The 20,690-nt window shown below is 44.6% G+C and overlaps 1 protein-coding gene across 1 annotated transcript in view; it reads right to left on the bottom strand.

Annotated features, from left to right (window-relative positions):
* Nucleotides 1-20,690, bottom strand: part of TMEM132B (transmembrane protein 132B) — a 285,111-nt gene that overhangs the window by 67,399 nt on the left and 197,022 nt on the right. The window contains exon 4 of the mRNA XM_063144325.1: nt 15,040-15,226. Within this exon, the coding sequence (XP_063000395.1) occupies nt 15,040-15,226 (187 nt within the window). The remainder of the gene's footprint in view (nt 1-15,039; nt 15,227-20,690) is intronic.

Below are 20,690 nucleotides of genomic sequence, written 5' to 3'. Positions count from 1 at the left end.
GACCATATGAAAAGGAGAACAGGGCTCCTGTATCTTTAACAGTTGTATTGAAAGGGGAATTTCAGCAGGTGTCATCTGTATATATGGGGAACCTGTTGAAATTTCCTCTTCATCAAAACAAAGCTGCAGGTGCCCTGCCCTCTTTTAAATCTGGTCACTCTAGTGTAACTCCTGCACTTTAATTGTTGTGATGAAGAGGGAATTTCACCAGGTTCTCCATATATACAAATGACACCTGCTGAAATTCCCTTTTCTATGCAACTGTAAAAGATACAGGAGCCCTGTCCTCCTTTTCATATGGTCACCCTACCCTTAGGTTGGGGGAAGGAGTTTCAGGCAATCAATCAGAATCAGATTCTGAAGCAGCAGAGACAGGACCAGGAGGTGAGTCTCATGGGCTCTTGACCAGACCGTATCTCTGAAAGTGTAACCTAGGGTGACCCTATGGAAAGGAGGACTGGGCTCCTGTATCTTTAACAGTTGCATAGAAAACGGAGTTTCAGCAGGTGTCATTTGTATCTATGGAGAACCTGTTGAAATTCCCTCTTCATCACAACAGTTAAAGCTGCAGGATCTATACTAGAATGACCAGATTTAAAACAGGGCAGGGCACCTGCAGCTTTAACGGTTGTGATGAAGAGGGGATTTCACCAGGTTCTCCATAGATACAAATGACACCTGCTGAAATTCCTTTTTCTATGTAACTGTTAAAGATACAGGAGCCCTGTCCTCCTTTTCATATTTGGTTCATATCGTAACCAAAACACAGACTGTGGGAAATCAGTATTCTTCCGAGGGGGGAGCACTGCAAGGCTAGCTGTTACTAGAGTATGCCACAGACAAAAATGGGTGGAGCTAAAGGAAAGCAAGAGAAAGTCAGCCTGGCTAGCTTCTCGCCAAAGGCTTCTACAGAACCAGCCTCCCTGAAGTCAAAGCATTCTGGGAAAAGGCTTCCCATTCTTCTTGAAAGGACAACTGACTCGCTTAGTTTGCATAGTTTTGCCTAGAGGAAAGCTCCTAGAGATTAGACTCTCTTCAGGTGGGAAGTGATGTTTATTGCCTGAATAAAGCTTTGTGGATTACGTGACAGACCTTTATTGTCTCCCAATAAGGCAGGCGGTTTCAGGAAGCACGACACTGCAACTAATTAAGGCTTAAGAGAAGCATTTTCAAAAGGGGGGCGAATGCACCAAAGACGAGAAACCACCATATAACCAGTGGTTGTGAGAAAGGGGTGTGGCCATGGGACGGGGCGTGGCCATCCAGAGATCCCCCAGAAGGCCAAATCTGGACCTCAGGGCTGAGGTTCTGAACAGCCACATTAAACCCACCTCTGCCAGTGAGGATTGGATGAGAAGGATCTTGAGGCAGCCCTGCCTGCAGTAACACGGAGGTATTCCTCTTTATTCTCCATTTGCATCATTACACTTCAAGCCAGCAGTACTTGGAACCACTTTGACCAATCCTGTCAAAAGACACCTGAAGTGATGTACTCAGCAATTTCCCTTCTCCATTCCCCCACCTTAGCTTGAGTTATAGATCGCGGCATCTTTCAAGGGCCATTTTTCCTGGGTGTTCTTGTCAGCCTTTCAGCCTCCCGGCAACTGGGGATGCCATTATTCAATCTCCCATTTAAAAGAAACCTTTACTGGGGAATATATACGGACATCTGTGGTTCTAAGTGATTCACAACATTAGTCAGCCATTAGTCAACTGAACGATTACGTTTTTAGGGGAGGAAACAGGATTCCCAAAGACATAGATTAAATGTTTGCAGCATACACCAAAAAGAAAAGAAGAAAACCAACTCAAACCCGCATGCTCATGCATCACAGCAAGGGCTAGCTGAGCTGGTGGGTTATTGATTTGAGAAACACTTTAAAGGTGATGATAGGATGGGAATGAAGAAGTTTTCAGGGAGCAAAGCATGGAAGCCCTCGGCTTTTCATTCTGTAGGTGAGAGATTACCAAATGGACTTGCCCCCACTGAGGATGGTTAATAGGGATGGCCACGCCAGCAGTTCCTGCAATTGGCAAGATTTTCCGTCCACACCTTGAAGCTCTTATCATAGAATCATAGGATAGCAGAGTTGGAAGGGGCCTACAAGGCCATCGAGTCCAACCCCCTGCTCAATGCAGGAATCCACCCTAAAGCATCCCTGACAGATGGCTGTCCAGCTGCCTCTTGAAGGTCTCTAGTGTGGGAGAGCCCACAACCTCCCTAGGTAACTGATTCCATTGTCGTACTGCTCTAACAGTCAGGAAGTTTTTCCTGATGTCCAGCTGGAATCTGGCTTCCTGTAACTTGAGCCCGTTATTCCGTGTCCTGCACTCTGGGAGGATCGAGAAGAGATCCTGGCCTCCTCTGTGTGACAACCTTTTAAATATTTGAAGAGTGCTATCATGTCTCCCCTCAATCTTCTCTTCTCCAGGCTAAACATTCCCAGTTCTTTCAGTCTTCTCGGACCATTCCCTGATTGCACTCTGCTTTTATTTTGTTCCAACAGGAAAAGTGCACATTTTAAATGGGGAAAATGCACTTTAAAAAAAGAAGAAGAATACACTCGAATGCACGCTTTCCCCCCACAGAGTAACGCACATTTTGTGAGAAAACCACGCTTTTAAAGTGCATTTTTAAAGTGCCCATTTTTGGAACAGGAACACAAGTTTGGAAATTGAAAAAACTAAAATCTGGGTGCATGAATTGCAAACATAACCACAGAGAGAAAGAGAGAGAGAGAGAGAGAGAGAGAGAGATTTCTGTCTTTAACATATTGCACTTTCTAATGTTCCATGTGTGTGGCAAACTCTCACAACTCACTAATCTGTCCTGAACACATCTCGTTTGGCAATTATATGGTAATGAAGCCATTTTTCCTCCATTCTTCTGCTCCCTGAATGATTCATGTCTCACTTTGTGGAATTATAAAAAGCACCTTTTTGAAGCTCTTTCCTGGTTTCCACAAGAACGTATTTGTAGTGCCAGTAAAAACCTGTAGGGATTTGCAGCTTTCAAAATTCATCCCATTTTCCCTCCACCACCACCCCCAATTCCCCACCCTGCAGCATAGTTAGTTCAATCTGGATTTGTTTGGGATTGATTTACAAACTTTAAAGAGAAAGTGTATAATGATACGGCCTACTAAACACAGGGGGACAAATTGTTGTAGTCGATGGGATAATTGCTAGGACAGGAAATTGGGATTCCCATTGGAATTGATCACACGCAAGCCACACACTAAGGGATATCGAGAAAGCACTTAGTGCATAAATAATGGATGTTTATATGTATTCCATTGCTGGCAGTCACACTTTTGCTGTTAACACTTAGGTCACCAATTTTGCTCCCATCGCTTTTCAGTTGGCCTCGTTGCATCTCAAACTTGGAGCAGGCCGCAAACTGGTGACCTATAAAATCCCAGGTAGGACTATATGAGAAATCCTTTTCAGATCATTTTTTTTAATCAGGACTTACCCAGATTGGACCTCCCGGACTGAACACAGTCTCAAATGCAAGCTACAACACAGATATGTATATTCCCATGCTTTTAACAATGTGTGTACACTTGAAAAACACACGTGGGAAAATGGGTACTTTGGAGAAACGCACGCAAACATGCTTTAATCAATGAGAGAAGATGAAAGCACAATCGATGCGTACATCTGGAAAAATATGCACAAAACTATGGACATATTTTCGTGTGAGAAGGGGGGGACCTCACAATTGGATACGAACATGAGAAGGCATGAGCTTCAAGGTGAAATTTGGAGGATTTGAACAAGCTCGATTTTTTGCTTGGACGTACATAGAATCATAGAATTGTTGAGTTGGAAGGGACCCTAAGGTCATCTAGTCCAACCCTCTGCAATGTGCAGGAAAACCAACTGGCGTCATATGAAGTCATTCTTGATATGTTGGAGGTCATGCCTTGCAGTATCATTTGTGCCCACATGAATGAATAGAAAAGTTCTGTGATCCACAGGTCCAACAAGTAACCCCCATCACCACAAAGACCATCTGCCTGGCTACCTGAAGAGCCTTTCATCTGGGATCTACTTAGGAACAAAGGTTCACGTTCAAAAATGCATGTCATTAATATACTTCAGTAGGATCTACCCTACAGCTTTAAAACACTTTATAACAGTAGTGACAAGTGTTGGGGCCCAGGACACACTCCATATACAGTTTTCAAACCCTTTTCAAAGTGTCATATATTGCTTGGTATAAATCTGGCCTTGGTTTTATTTTTTGTGAACCGCTACTGAGCAGCATAGAAATGAAACGAATAAATAAATAAATTCCCCAAAATGTCTAAAATGCATAAAAAGCCTATGCAAATAGGAATGGGCGCAAAAAAAAAAAATTGCATACACATTTCTGTGCGAACTTTTTTTAAAAAAAAAATAATTTAAAAATGATGAGTTTGCTTCGAGAAGAACCAAGCTTAAGACTGGAGAAATTCCAGAAGGATGGGACGAATTGAATTTTAAAATTAAGGAAAAGGATTCACCCATCCACAACGGAGTAGAAAATACTGAGCTAAATTGTCCAATGGTATGACTCTATATGGCAGATTCATATTAAGTCTCTTCCACCATGTTGGAAGGATCTCAGAAGGGGACCACAGATATAAAGGGCACCACTTCCCAACTTCTGCTTCTTCTGCAAACCTCACTCTTTGAACAGTTCTAGGGAGGTGATCTGGTTTCTTATGAGCAGCGGTGGAAGAAGAGGCTGTAGCTATGTCTGAAGCTATGTCTGCCTGTTATGAATTTTGCTGAGGGTTGTTGAGCCAGCAAGGTCGGTTCACTATCAGCTGTTTCAGTACAATTTTCTGGCACACCATCCCCCACACCTGATGAAAACGTTGCTTTCTCTGCTCTTGGGGAACTTCTTTTCTGTCTTTCTGTCTTTTTTTTTTTTCTTGGCAGGAAAATGTCTCTAATAATTGATTCTTTCAACATCTGGTGCGAAGATTAACATGTGTGTCTAACAGTCCAAAAATGGAAAGGCGATTTATTTTCATTGTGCCTAATAAAATAACCAAGCGTGGTGGGGGACGCGGGGTGTCAGAAGCACTTAAAAAAATAGTTTTTCTCCACTTGTGTTAACCGGCCAGGAAGCCGTTGGGTGTATTATGGATTATTACTTAGCCAAAGGACTTGCCTTTCAACATCTCAGGGAAGATAATTAAATGCGAAGATAATAAGCCCAATTTTCAAACTCGTAAGGTTGCCAGGTTCTCGCTTCCCTGTTGATATCTGTGTTCTGAACTCATCACCCGATTGCTTTTTATTCCTGAATAGAAACCCAGTGGTACTGTGACGCATGCTTTCCTGTCTGACAGTCTTTGTTGGCAGGAAGTTCTTCTGCCCTTGCAGTGCATTCTGGGAAACAGAAAAACTCAGCCAACTAGATGGCTGCCCAAGGCGAGACATTATATCAAGAGTCAGTAGCAGAGCTGCCTCTAAGCCAGGTTGAAAGACTTGTGGCCCTCTAGATGTTGATGATTTACTACTCACCATTTGGGAATACATAGAATCAAAGAATCATAGAATAGTAGAGTTGGAAGGGGCCTACAAGGCCATTGAGTCCAACCCCCTGCTCAATGCAGGAATCTACCCTAAAGCATCCCTGACAGATGGTTGTCCAGCTGCCTCTTGAAGTCCTCTAGGGTGGGAGAGACCACAACCTCCCTAGGTCATTGGCTCCAACCTCCCTAGGTCATTGGTTCCATTGTCGTGCTGCTCTAACAGTCAGGAAATTTTTCCTGATGTCCAGCCGGAATCTGGCTTCCTGAAACTTGTGTTCCGTGTCCTGCACTCTGGGAGGATCGAGAAGAGATCCTGGCCCTCCTCTGTGTGACAACCTTTCAAGTATTTGACGAGTGCTGTCATGTCTCCCCTCAATCTTGTCTTCTCCAGGCTAAACTTGCCCAGTTCTGTCAGTCTCTCCTCATAGGGCTTTGTTTCCAGACCCCTGATCATCCTCATTGCCCTCTTCTGAACCCCCTCCAGCTTGTCTGCAACCTTCTTGAAATGTGGAGCCCAGAACTGGACGCAATACTCAAGATGAGGCCTAACCAGGGATTGGCCCACCCTCGCTCTGGGCAGTAGTAGAGTCTAAAATATTATTTTCATTTCATTGTTTGGTGTGTGTGTTTTTCCTATGGATTAGCCAGAGTCCTCTTGTGGAAAACAATCTTCCACAAAAAGAAAATAATGTCTAGCATTCTTTTTTGTTCTCCATGCTGGCAAAGTTCCTGGTTGCCTAGAAACAATTAGGGTTGCCTAAGGTTTGATTTACATTGTTAAGATAGGTCATGTTGTATCAGCCAGTTTTGTTCTGTCATTGTTGCTCTGCCCAAGGACATTGTGTCTTTAAAACTCTATAAAGTTTGGACTCCAGATTAAGGCGCCTTGATCAGAACAGCACATTGTGGGTGTACACCTAGAACACAGGAGTGAATGTGACTCACTTGTGCTGGCAAATTGGTATAACATAGAGCAGGTGTGGGCAGCCTTCAGGATTATGGGTCTCTAATAAATTATTCTTTCAACTTCCCTTACTTGGTTTCTTTCTTGTGCGTGTGTGTGTGTGTGTGTGTGTGTGTGTGTGTAATTAGCATCCTGAGGCCCACCAATCTCTCTCCTCTCTCATCTCTCTCCTCTCTCATCTCTTATCTCTTATCTCTTATCTCTCATCTCTTATCTCTCCTCTCTCATCTCACACTATTGCCCCGCTCGTGCTCTTCGCTCCTCTGATGCCATGTTTCTCGCCTGCCCAAGGGCCTCTACTTCCCTTGCTCGGCTTCGTCCATTTTCGTCTGCTGCCCCTTACGCCTGGAACGCTCTTCCAGAACATTTGAGAACTACAAGTTCAACCACAGCTTTTAAAGCTCAACTAAAAACTTTTCTTTTTCCTAAAGCTTTTAAAACTTGATGTTGTGCAGACTTCTACTGTTACTTTCTACTGTTAGTTTTTCCCTACCCTGTGCCTGCTTACCCTTCCCTGTACCTGTTGGCATTCTCTTCCCCTCCTTATTGTTTTACTATGATTTTATTAGATTGTAAGCCTATGCGGCAGAGTCTTGCTATTTACTGTTTTACTCTGTACAGCACCATGTACATTGATGGTGCTATATAAATAAATAATAATAATAATAATAATAATAACAATCAGAGCCAGGTGTAAAATAATGGCAGAGGGGGCCAAGCCAGATGCAAAATGGTGGATCAAGGGATGGAGGCCATTACCTCCTGCACCCCATGAACCACAGACAGGGATAATTTTCAAACACAAATCTACATCTATGTTACTACAAAAGAGGGATTCTAACAGCCGTCTAGCTCCATGGGACGACCACAGGTTCTAGTATTATGGGAAAGGAAGAAAAAGTTCCTGCTATCCATTTCTCCCACACCATGCATAATTTTGTACACCTCTGCCATGTCTCCCCTCGACCTCATTTCTTTCCAAGTTAAACAATCCCAGCTATTGTAACCTTCCCTCATAAGGGAGATGCTCCAGCCCCTTAGTGGTCCTTTTCTGCATTTTTCCTGCTCTATATTTCCTTTAAAAAAAACTTTTTGGGATGCAGAATGTCTTGAGTTCAATTCCTGGCTTCTCCAGTTGTGGCTGAGAAAGACTCATGTCTGAAATCCTGGAGAGCTACTGCCAATCATAAGAACATGAGAAGAGCCGTGCTGGATCAGACCAAAGGCCTATCTAGTCCAGCATTCCCACAGTGGTCCATGAGATGCCAATGGAAAATCCACACGCAGGACATGAGCAAGACAACATCCTGCCACTCACGTTCCCCAGCAATTAGTGTACAAGGCATACTGCCTCCAATACTGGAGGTAATATATGTATAGCCATCATGAATAGGAGCCATGGATAGTCGGTCTAGACACATCTAGTAATGACCCTGTGTTTGGACTTATGGAAGTCTTCAAACAATGCTTCTGGTACAGACACTAGCTAATTCCTAGTTGCTCTTTGCACCATCGGAAGCAGAACAAGTACTGCATGGGACTAAATGAGACTACCGCATGGGACTACGACATTGCCTCCTGCATGCTCTGGCGGAAGCACACAGTTGCGCAGGAATGGAACACTGCAAGAGCAACATCAAGGTTGCTCTTGGAGGAAGGGGAGATCCCATCTTTAACTGCTCTCGTTTGTTTTTAAAAATTCATCTCAAGTAAAAAAATTAACACTGAGCTGGGCTAGAATCTTCCTCCTTAATATGCTGGTTTTCACTTTGTGTGGAGATGTTCCACATAGGGGGAGCAGTTCTGAAGTAGTAACCCCACATCAACTCACCAAAGTGGAACAGTCCATTCTACCTCCCCATTCTGCTAGATGTACAGCCCAGCAACCATTTTTGGCTCCAGCCACATGGTTCTAGGCAACGCTGCAGTCAAGTCGCAGAGAAATCCCATCTATGGCTGTCCGGGGAGGGAAGAGAGTTCCGAATTTCTCAGCAAAAAGAGAAGAATTCATCTTAAGGTTAGACATTACACGAGCCACCTCCTTGGCTTCCCATGTCTATGAAAAATTGCACCGCCACCCAGAGCTTATCATGCAAGAACAGAAGAAGCGATGTTCTCCCAAATGTTTTTACTTAACCCTTCCTTTAGTCTCTTTGCTGCAGATAAGCTCAAGTCCGAAGCACGCAATTTGATTTACAGCTACCATGGTCTATCCTCACTCTCACCATCTGATGCAAGGGCCCAGTTCTTAATTCAGTTAGCATGGGAAGCTGAGGAAACTGCCAACGTTAAGAAGAATTTGGGGTGGATCTTTCCAGTTCGTGGCCTTCGGCTGCGCTGTTAGCTAATATCCACTTTATTCCTCCATGAAGGCTGACGGCTCCGATTTCAGTGGGATGTTGTGAATCCATTCCGGGTTTTAGTCAGAACCAGCCAGAATTCCAAAGGAGCGATCCAAGGTGCTCAACCTGACCCCCAAACTAGGTTCAGAACCTTGGATAGCTCATTTAGAGTTTTGGCTGCCCCCCAGAACGGATTCACAGCCCCACTGAAATTGGAGCCCCCAGCCCCCACTGACTTTAACCCCACCACACCACCCTGTATTTTTGCTCATTCAAAAGGCAACCACTTGGGTCTCCCATCTGGATTGGGACTACGGTATGGAACAGGGTGATTCAAGCTACACACACCATCTTCCAGCGACTCTCCAGCTGAGAGCTTCTCTGTAATGGAATTCGACTCATGGTCTGAAAGAGGTCGATTGCCCTTCCCCTATGCCACAGGGCACTTAGCATCCTGGTTAATCCAGCCCTGTGCCTTGTTAACTGATATATGCCAGCACAACACCATAGCATTCTGCTTTTGCTTTGGTGGTGCAAAGCCTATGCTCCATGCCTGTTGCATGAACAAACACTCCAGGTTGTCAAACATGAGGCGAGCGATGCAAACACAAGCTGTTGCTCTTTGCCACAGCTGTCTCGCACAACTTCTCATCGCCTAGGGCTACTGACTCAAGAAGGCTTGCTAGGAGAGGGAACGGTGCCATATTTAGGATACAGAAATGTGTCAAGTAACATGAGAGTGAACTGTATTTAGCACTGAGGCGTTATTCTACATTGGGATTGCATGGAAGAAAAGGCTATCGGTGGCTACTATCCTGGATGGCTATAAGTTGCCTGCAGTATCAGAGGCAGTGTGTCTATGTACACCAGTTGCTGGGGAACATGGGCAGGAGGCTGCTGTTGCACTAATAATAATAATAATAATAATAATAATAATAATAATATATTTCTTACCCACCTCTCCAATTGGATTGAGGCGGGAAACAACAGCAAGCATAAAATACATAAAATACTAATTAAAACCATAGTATACACTGTTAAAAACATCCTAAAAGCATCCTGAAATTCTACTGGATAGGCCTGCTGGAAGAGATCAGTCTTGATAGCTTTCTTGAAAGCTAAAAGACTGTCGAGTCTCCTCCGGCAGGCCGTTCCACAGTCTGGGAGCAGCAGAAGAGAAGGTCCTCTGGGTAATGGTTGTCAGCCTAGTCTTTGCTGACTGCTTATGGGCTTCCCCTGGTCATCTAGATGACCACTCTCCATCTAGTTAACCCTGGACTAGATAAGTGTGACCCAGCATGGTTCTCCTTCAAGATTCTTGAAGTTTCCCAAGTTTCAAAGCATCTTTAACATGGCATCTTTAAGCAACAAAGTTGGGTGTCTCAATTAGCCACATTCATTCTCATCATGGGCCAGAGACTAGCAGATCCAAAAAAAAAACCCCCCCATTGCGACACAAGTTCTCTGAATCCTTTATAGGAAATTACCATGGAACCCCAAAAGGCCATGACAAATAAGTGTTGGTCCAGCAAGGCTCTTCTTTGGTTCTTATGTGCCTAGGACTAGAGTGGAGGGGCTACTCTTAGAGACCTCCCCAACACAACCAGCACATTCTGCCTCTGTAAACCAGTTGTTAAAGAACATGATTGGGAGGATACTGATAAACTTACATCCTACTTCGGAATTACCCAGAAGCAGTTGGTTAGCCACGGTGGGCATGTCTACACCTCCCGGTGTTCTGGGAGGGAGTGGGGAGGATCTCACGATTTTCTGATCGCAAGATCCTCCCCTTTGTGCAGACGGCGTGCGCGACATCGTGGGAGGAACGAGGGATGTTGCACCCGCCATTTTTTAAAACAATTGTTTACAGAAGATGAGCACTCATGCTCTTCATCTGAAATGTAAGTTGTTTTTTAAAGAAAAACACCAATCCTGCTCACCCACCTCACCCTCAATGGGCACAGAGCCCTTGAAGAGCTCCGTGCTCCATTCCTGCATTTACTAGCGAGAACCCAGGATGAAGCTGGGATGGCCGCCAACACGTCCTGTGGTTTCAGGATGTTCCCGAGACCACAGGAAAAATCAGGCTAAAAGCCATCCTAGTTAGCCCAGGGAAGTGGAGGGATCATCCCTGGCTGCCCCCAGGATTCCCTGTGCATCATGTGGATGCACAGGGATGATCCCGGGATGATCCCTGGGATAAGGCATGGTGTAGACATGTCCTGTGTGAACAGAATGCTGGATGAGATGGCCTATTCTTTTTTTCTCCATCAGTTTCAGCCTACCACTCCCATAATCCATCACCATTGGCTGATGGAAACCACAGGCCAGAACAACTGGAAGACCACTGCTTGTCCTTTCTTGTTCTACATCAAGGAAGTCCTCGGTTCGGCAACTGAAATGAATTGTGCACCTTAACTATACAATGAATGTCTTGGGAGGGGGGTGGAGTCAGATGCACTTAAGGGGGGGGAGGCGGTGCTGCCCCACAAATTATGTTGAATAGCACTGTGCCATATTGTCAGGAGGAATTGGACATTTTCAGCCACTGTGAAACACCTGCCTTCGTTGATTATTTTTAGCATGCTGCGAAAATGTTGGTTATGTAGTATCATAATTGTGGGGTTCTCTGACTGTGTGGATTGTCCAGGCGACAAATCCCGGAAGCACAGCCTTCTCAAAATTACCCCCATAGGGTAGCCGTTAATACTGCCCCTCTGTCTCCGGTGGTTCTCGGGGCCCAGCACGAGTGCAATAGGCATTACCACTTTGAAAAAGGAACTTTGGAAATGAGTGGAAACTCCTTTCGTGAGCTCCACTGACCTGTGCCATTCCGGAAAGAAGAGTTTCCACTTGTTTCTGATTGTTTTGGAAACAAAACAATTGCACTAGTGGTTCGTCCCACTAGCGCGGGGGCAGTATTAGATAAATCCAAAACCAATTATGAATGGCTATATAATGTTGTGACATCATCCTACTCACAATGCGGTCCCTGATTGCCAAGTGTGACAATAGAGACTCTGGAAATTAAATAATTTCCCCCACTACATAAATGGCAGCTGTAAAGGCCCCATTTATGCAGGAGTAAAGGTGCAAGCAGATGAGTTCACATGTTTGGAGACCATATATTGGACACTGCAATGATCTTTAATAAGAGATTGGTTAATTTGACTATTTGCTGGCAGTGCAATTCAGCTAATGCTTCCCATTAAACATACGTTTTGGCAATGTCCATTAGCTGGGAGGAGATTATTACATAGATAAATTTTGTACTGGAACAGTCTTTAATATTCACTGATGCACACACTCTTTTACATGCCTTACTTACGTCTTGGAAATTAACGAATGGTCAACGTAAATGGGTTCTCTGCACCATTTTGACAGCTAAACAACTGATAATACAACACAGGAAGGATAAATGCTCTCCTAAAATGCAATGGATCGAGGATCTTACAATGCTTTCAATATTTGAATGAGTGGCATATATGTATTTATGTATTATTTACAGATGCCACCTTCAAATGGATACTTATTTGAAGATGCGATCTGCTTTTATTGAAGCCCATGTAGAATTGCTAGAAAGCTGTATTTTCATATAGATGTATTTCATATGTATTCATTGCTACGGATATATACAAATTCATGTATGCATTTTTAAAAAAAGACTCTCAAAAGCCCTTTAAAAAAAAACATGATCAGGAGACTTAGAAGGGCATAGCTTCAAGGGAGGCCAGGGACCCTTTGATTCCTCTCTTCTTCATTTTACAAACTGAGCACCAACTGTATAAAAAAAAGAATTTTAGTAGGAAATAAACCTAAACATCACTGCAGTCCCAGCAAGCCCTTTGAATTTAGTACTTTATTAAATGGAATGTTGTGAGCCTATGATTTAAAGCTAACAAGTGCAAAGGCTGAGCCAGTGAGGGGGACGGAGTGAAGTGAACCCCCCCCAAACAACAACAGCTCAGTTGTTTGGTTTAGAAACGAAGTTTCCGACACAAGCCAGCTAATTAATTTCAATGAAAATGCCATAACTAATTGTGGCATATCGCCACAGCATGGATGCATAGAGATCCCATTAACACAATGGAAGGCAATGGCTCCTGAGGTGCTATTACCATGTACTGGGCCCGTAATCCCCAAACAGAGAAAAAGGTTTACACAATAGTCTCTAATGGTTTCCAAGGAGCTGTTACTGTACATCAGGTAAATAAAACCCTATTGAAATGTATTTTGCACATTTAAATCTTCCTGCTGCAGATGTAAATGAGCAGAGAGATCTCGTTTCCCTGCACACACACAAAAATCAGGATTCGTACAGCAGAGCCAAACGCACCTGCTGCTTTTTGGGAACATTTTCAGCAGTGTCAAAAAAATGAAACCCACCTTGGCAACTGATTTTTGGCAATGCCTCCAGAAGCACTGGATGTTAAGTTGCAGCACCTTCTTCTCAAATTGCCTTGAATTCCACACACCCCAGTGATATAACTTCATTCTGATTGCCTGTCTACCATTGTGATACCATCATCCCATTCAACTATGGGCTCGCTGATTGGCTGGGATTATCCAGGATGGAGATAAACGATAAAGAAGCAAGAGATGACACCAAGCAGGATTTTAAAAAAGGAAAGCTCTTCTGCTCAAATTAACTTGGATCCTGCACCCCACAGTGATGCAACTTAATTCTGATTGTCTGTCTACCATTGTGATAACATCATCCCATTCAACTATGGGCTCGCTGATTGGCTGGGATTATCCAGGATGGAGATAAAGGATAAAGAAGCAAGAGATTACACCAAGCAGGATTTTAAAAAAGGAAAGCTCTTCTGCTCAAATTAACTTGGATCCTGCACACCACAGTGATGCAACTTAATTCTGATTGTCTGTCTACCATTGTGATATCATCATCCCATTCAACTATGGGCTCGCTGATTGGCTGGGATTATCCAGGATGGAGATAAAAGATAAAGAAGCAAGAGATGACACCAAGCAGGATTTTAAAAAAGGAAAGCTCTTCTGCTCAAATTAACTTGGATCCTGCACACCACAGTGATGCAACTTAATTCTGATTGTCTGTCTACCATTGTGATATCATCATCCCATTCAACTATGGGCTCGCTGATTGGCTGGGATTATCCAGGATGGAGATAAAGGATAAAGAAGCAAGAGATGACACCAAGCAGGATTTTAAAAAAGGAAAGCTCTTCTGCTCAACTTGGATCCTGCACCCCACAGTGATGCAACTTAATTCTGATTGTCTGTCTACCATTGTGATATCATCATCCCATTCAACTATGGGCTCGCTGATTGGCTGGGATTATCCAGGATGGAGATATACGATAAAGAAGCAAGAGATGACACCAAGCAGGATTTTAAAAAAGGAAAGCTCTTCTGCTCAAATTAACTTGGATCCTGCACACCACAGTGATGCAACTTAATTCTGATTGTCTGTCTACCATTGTGATATCATCATCCCATTCAACTATGGGCTCGCTGATTGGCTGGGATTATCCAGGATGGAGATAAAGGATAAAGAAGCAAGAGATGACACCAAGCAGGATTTTAAAAAAGGAAAGCTCTTCTGCTCAAATTAACTTGGATCCTGCACACCACAGTGATGCAACTTAATTCTGATTGTCTGTCTACCATTGTGATATCATCATCCCATTCAACTATGGGCTCGCTGATTGGCTGGGATTATCCAGGATGGAGATAAAGGATAAAGAAGCAAGAGATGACACCAAGCAGGATTTTAAAAAAGGAAAGCTCTTCTGCTCAAATTAACTAGGATCCCACACACCCAGTGATGTAACTTAGTTCTGATTGCCTGTCTACCGTTGTGATACCATCATCCCATTTAACTATGTGCTTGCTGATTGGCTGGGATTATCCAGGATGGAGATAGAAACAAAAACGATAAAGAAGCAAGAGATGACACCAAGCAGGATTTAAAGAAAAGATAACCATTGTTACAGCCATTTATGACCTTTTGTCAGAAAAGCTGTAACTGCACCGTGCAATGCACAGCCTGCAGCAAGCAGAGGGGAGGACGAGATGATCTCCAAGTCTGTGATTCTATGATTCACAATAAAGTAACTTTGCACAAAATATTTCTCCCTGCCACACATATCTGAAAGAAGGTTTCAGGCATTCCTAATAAGGAAAGGACTTTTAAAAAGCGAGAGAGAGAGATTCTTACCATTGCAAGTGGAACGATTCCTGCAAAGGTGGCTTGGCTGACGAAGATCTCAGAGACTACCATCTCACTCACAGCCTCATCTCGAGGGTATTCTACCTGCCAGGTGATTTGCTGGGCGCCCACCAGCCCGCTGCTATTGTCAATTTCAAAGTCCATCTGCAAGATTTCATATGAGGAGACATTTCCCCTGAAAGACAGAAAGGTAGCATTACTGGGTATTTTGAATGGGTGCTTGTTTAATATATTATATAAGTTTGCTCTTTGTGTTTCATATTTGGACATGACATGAGAAAAGAAGCGCGTCTTCAGACGCGTCTCGCTCTTTCCTCTGCAACCAATTTGCATAAACCAAGCAGGGCTGGCATTTCAAAAACAAAATAAAAAACCAAGGCATCGTCGTCGTCCTAATCTCCTTTCCTTTCCTTTTTTTAGCCGCGCCGAAAAAACAGCTGTACTCACCTGTCAGAGCGGTTCTGTTCTAATTAGGTTTCATGTTAGGAATAGATCCTCTCCGTTTCTCTTCCCCTCCCTCCGCGCAACCCTTTTCCACCAAAGACACGGCTCACAAAGCGAGCCCACCTGCTTTTGAAACGCTTTCTGCATTGGCAATCCCAGAGTCGCCGACGCTTCCTCCACCAGCTAGGCTCCTGACTTGATCCCTCCATCTTCCAGGCAGATAATTTAGCTCAAGCGCTCCCGTATCTAGGACACGGAATCCCCCATGGAGAAGATGGCAATCAATTTGTGGCCTTTGTTGCACATCTCTTCCCGGGTCACAGGTATTAATGAACTGGCGCTAAAACTTTCCCAAAGTGAATTTCTTTTTCTCTCACAGTCTGTGGCCCTTTTGCTGTCCCCAAGAGTCTTTCAGCTCTCTCAGCCCTTTGACCCAGGACTTTCCTATCATCTGAAGACTGACAGGAACTTTCTTCTCCAGTTTGGGAAGTGATTAACTGTGGGTTCAAGTCACGTCCTTCACTGGCTCATTCAGGAACCCAGCAAAGCTCCTAAATTCAAAAGAGACCCAGAGAGGAAGAAGAAATCTGGGGAGGACCTAACCTCCTCTTTACAGTCAAACAAGCAGAACTTCCATTACAGCCAACATATTGCAGAAAGCATGTGTGAGGACACATCCTGGGCAGCGTTGAGTAGGGGTTTTGAACCATGGCCCAGTGGACCAAACCCGGCCCACTTGGTGTCTCAATCAGGCCCTCGGGGCTTCCTAGATGGCCCTTGGCTCCATCCCATTTCCCCTGATTTTATTTATTTATTTATTTATTTATTGCATTTTTATACCGCCCAATAGCTGAAGCTCCCTGGGCAGTTCACACACAAAAAATTGGTGCTTGCCTGGCCTGTGTGTGTGTGCATTTCCCCCCATTCTGAAAGATTGACATGCCTCTTCTAAATCCAAGGCCATTTCTACACCTAAGGATTATCTGAGGAAAATGGAGGGATTGTCCCTGCCTGCTCCCAGGATCCCCTGTGTGTTATTTGCATGCATGGGGATGATCCCAGGACGATCCCTGGAAAAAAAGGCAGGTGTAGAAACGACCTTAGTTTCTGCCAGAAAGAGTGTTAAGCTAACATATGTTGGTCGGTTTCTTGGTTTGTTTAAGTATTTTAGCCATGCTCCCTTTTGCTTTTGGCCCCTGGCCACCGCTGGAATGTGAACACCCAAGAGTTTCACTCAATTTGAATGTGGCCTTTGGGCCAACAAAAGTTCAGCATTTTGTTTTCCAGGTTTTTCCATAACTCCATGCCTGACTCACCTTGTATCATCCTTGCCCTGCCTCCCCTCAACTTGACTATCTGGTATATGACCTCCAGAGTGCCCATGACAACATCTCCCACCTCTGGCCTTGGGTTCTTGTGGGCCTGATCTGGTACCTGACCTCCAGCTCATAGCTGACCTCAACTCCTGGCTTTGGCCCAGGTCCTCAACCCCTTCCTGGTGTCAAACCCAGACTCTGTGGCAGCCAGTCACATGCGACACCCAGGCCAGACAGGGCATTCTAAGGTGGGTGATGACAGAAGAAAAGACTTTTCTGTTGTGTCTCCTTGTCTGAAACACCCTCACTGAAGAGATGCACCTGGCTCTGTCTTTGCTTCTTTTCCGGCGACAGCTGTCCGTTTGCCCAGGCTCTTGAAGTCTCTCAAGAAATTTTATGCCAGTATTTTATCTCGTTGCTCTGCTGTGTCTTGATCCAGTCTTTGAAACTGTGGTACGATTAGCCAATTGGACAGCATTAATGACGAGCAGCCTATACATATTCTAAATGAGGGGTGGGAAACTTGTGGACCTTTCGATGTTTGGGACTACAATTCCCATCACATAGACAATGATGATGGGAGTTGTAGGCCAAAACATCTAGAGGGCTATAAGTTGCCCACCCACGTTCTAGATGAATGAATAGGCAGTAAAAGGAGCATAGTGACTCCACTCAGCCAGGCTGCCTATTGGCTCTCCTCAACAGGAAGGACTAGAAAGACTTCCTCTTCCGGCTGGGACTTTGGTTGGGCAATGGAAGCCTTTATTCTACCACTCTTCCTTGATTCCTGGCTCCTTCATGGTGGGCCTATAGATCAGAGCTGGCAAGAACGGATATGAATATCCATCTTGCATAATTATTTTTTAGTTGCCCAATCACAGATCTTCTCCTCCTCACCTTGTGCAAGCTTAGCAAAACTCAAGTTTCAATTTGGGGGGTGGGGGAGAGAAGAAAAGAACTTTGATTTCCAAAAACAAAAATAAAAAGGACTCCACGCACACGCGCGATTATTTCCTGCAAGCAGAAGGAAAAGACCTTATAATTTTAGGCAGCTGGCATGCTTGCTAATAAGTCCATTTCTATGGAAATGAGTTCGTAACTATTAATTTTGCCTGCTCCTGATCTATTCTTGATGTGCTTTTCAAATTTAGAAAAGCGATTCATGATTCTCTCAATTTGGTAATTACTGACTCCCTTTGATGAATCCAACCCAGTGTTTCAGACATGAGACATTCATTAGACATATTTCTTTCTGGGGAAGGGGGTGGGAGAGTGATAAAAAGCATCACTTAGCTTTATTGCTTCCCTGCAGCCTTAAGTGAGTAAGCCCAAAGAACAAAGCCCGACCATACAATTCTATTTTCCTTTGTAACCTCACTCTCCCCCTTTTCAAAACTTTCCACAGGGGTTTTAGCCTTTGACATGCCTTTGAGCCATATCCTAAATGCAAAGTACTCTGGAGGCAACTGTGAGAATGTCCCACATGACCCACATTTTCCCATGCTCATGGACTCCAGGCTCCAGGCAACTGGCAACCACACCACTCCAGAGAGCTTGTGGTTCTACCCATTATTGTGTGCACAATAATGGCGGCTGGAGCAGTACGTTCTGGATAAGGTGTTTACCAAGGGGCAGAGGGGTTGTACAGAACTTCAGGTTCAAAGCCTGCCAGCAGATGACGACCTTCCAGTTCCACATAGGGAACCATTTCCAACCAAGTTACTGCTTTTTCCCTTAGGCTTATACTCCACAGGCACATACTGAGTAGGCCAGAGGTGTTCAGGACCATGGACAGCTCAACAGGGGCCTGGTTACCCGGTCATGCTCAATGCAAAGCAAACCCACAAGTAGCTCAGAATGTTCCTTCAGCAATTGTCTGGAGGAAACTGTGAGATTAAGAAGTCCTATGTCAAGATAGGTGTCTGAAGTAAGCATGTTGTGGGTGCCGCCCCCCAACTCAGATTCCCAGACTGCAGTCCACAGACCCCAGCCATTCCCGCAGCCGCCCACTCCCTCAGCAAGCCACCATTTTGAGTCAATGACCCATCCAAGTCCATCCTTAATGGCCTGTCCACATCTAACCCCCACAAAAACACTTTGCATCATGACTGGGAGGAATAGATTTTGTTGGAGAAATCCATTCCCCACACACACACCCTCAGCTAGTGTAAGAATTGCAGATAAGCTCAGATGGGGAATTCTGGGAGTGGGAGGTGCTGGCAGATGATGTTTTAAAAAGCTGCTAATAATAATTAAAAATACTGTCCACACCATCTCCCTGTGAATCCTCACTCTCCTACACGATCGGTGATGACATGGTGTCACTCTGGCCTTAGCTAGACCTACCTTTTGTTCCGGGGGAAAGGAGGGGAGACCTTGCATTGCGATTAATGTGAGATCTTGCCCCCGTTTACATGTAAGGTGTGTGATGACCTCAGGAAGAGAGGCGTCGCGCCCGCCATTTTTTATTATTTAAAGGAGATGGAGTGCACGAATGCTTGTGTGCAAAGGTAAGGGTTTTTTTTAATTTTAACTACTTTCCCCACTCCCCCCCTTACCCCCAATGGGTGCAGTGCTCCTGAGGAGTGCTGTGCCCCGTGCGCAGCTCCTGGCTCCACGTGAGGCATTGCGCAGAGCCGGGTCATCCGGACGCACAGGGACAATCCCGGGTTCACACCGGGTTATATTGTAAACCGCCTAGAGAGCTTCAGCTGTGGGGCGGTATATAAATGTAATAAATAAATAAATAAATAAATAAATAAATAAATAAATAGCCTGGTCTAGCTAAGGCCTCTGATAAGGGCTTTTGGGGGGGGAGTGGGGGGGAGAGAGAGAGAGAGAGAGAGAGAGAGAGAGAAGGTCCGTGCAATTTCAGCAGGTACTGGAAAGAGAAGCTAGCTCTTTTCACAGTTTTATGAAAACAGAGGGAAGGAAGGAGAAACAACAGCCGAGAATTTGAAAATACAGCGCTGGCCCAGGCTTTTACCTCCTTCATCCCAACTCCTCGAAAAATTGCCACCGATAGCGATCCCAGTACTCAAAGCCCTGAGTTCCTTACACTGCAGTATAATCCACCACCACTAACAGGCGAAATGACACAGCAATCCCCAGCAGTATAGCAGCCACGCACTCCAAAATTGGTATTTTTGTTGTTGTTGTTGTTCTAAACTAAACATCTCCCAGACCAGGCATTATTCACCTTATTTTTGCTTAGCCCATGCTTTTTTTCCCCCTCCCCTGCTCCCGAAAACAATAAATCCGGATAATGAGAAAACATCTTAAGCGGCTGGGCTGGTTTGCGCTGCCAATTCGCCACAGTTCCTCCTGCTAACAACTCGCAATAACTTCCACTTTATTTGATTTTATCAGCAGCATCGTGACAACCCAGGAGACAACCAAGACAATTGCCTCAATTATTTTTATTTGCTTCTTTCGGCGTGGGAAAGTCTGTTCTCGTTACAGGAGATGCCTCAGATGCTGTTTGAGCAAGAGTTTTACTAAGCGGGATACACAGAGACCAATTTCATTCCAGCGTCGATGTTATCTTGTCAGGGCTGGGCCATGGGCAGCAGAGTGAGGTAAGCCAAAAGCCAGAGAGGTAGCAGCTATGGCACAGGCCTAGCGTCAGTACCAATCTGGACGAAGATAGCCTAGCTACAGTGATCTATGTTCTGGTAACCTCTCGTTTGGATTACTGCAATGCGTTATACGTGGGGCTGCCTTTGAAAAGTGTCCGGAAACTTCAACTGGTACAAAACAGGGCAGCCCGTTTACTAACAGAGACTGGCCGGTGAGATCACATTATGCTAGTCCTTTTACAACTTCATTGGCTGCCAGTCCAGGTCCGGGCCCGATTCAAAGTGCTGGTATTAACATTTA

This window comes from Elgaria multicarinata, chromosome 18 (assembly GCF_023053635.1).
Source record: "Elgaria multicarinata webbii isolate HBS135686 ecotype San Diego chromosome 18, rElgMul1.1.pri, whole genome shotgun sequence".
Taxonomy (NCBI): Eukaryota; Metazoa; Chordata; class Lepidosauria; order Squamata; family Anguidae; genus Elgaria; species Elgaria multicarinata.
Note: the sequence above shows the minus strand (reverse complement) of the source record. Positions and strands in the feature narration are given on the sequence as shown.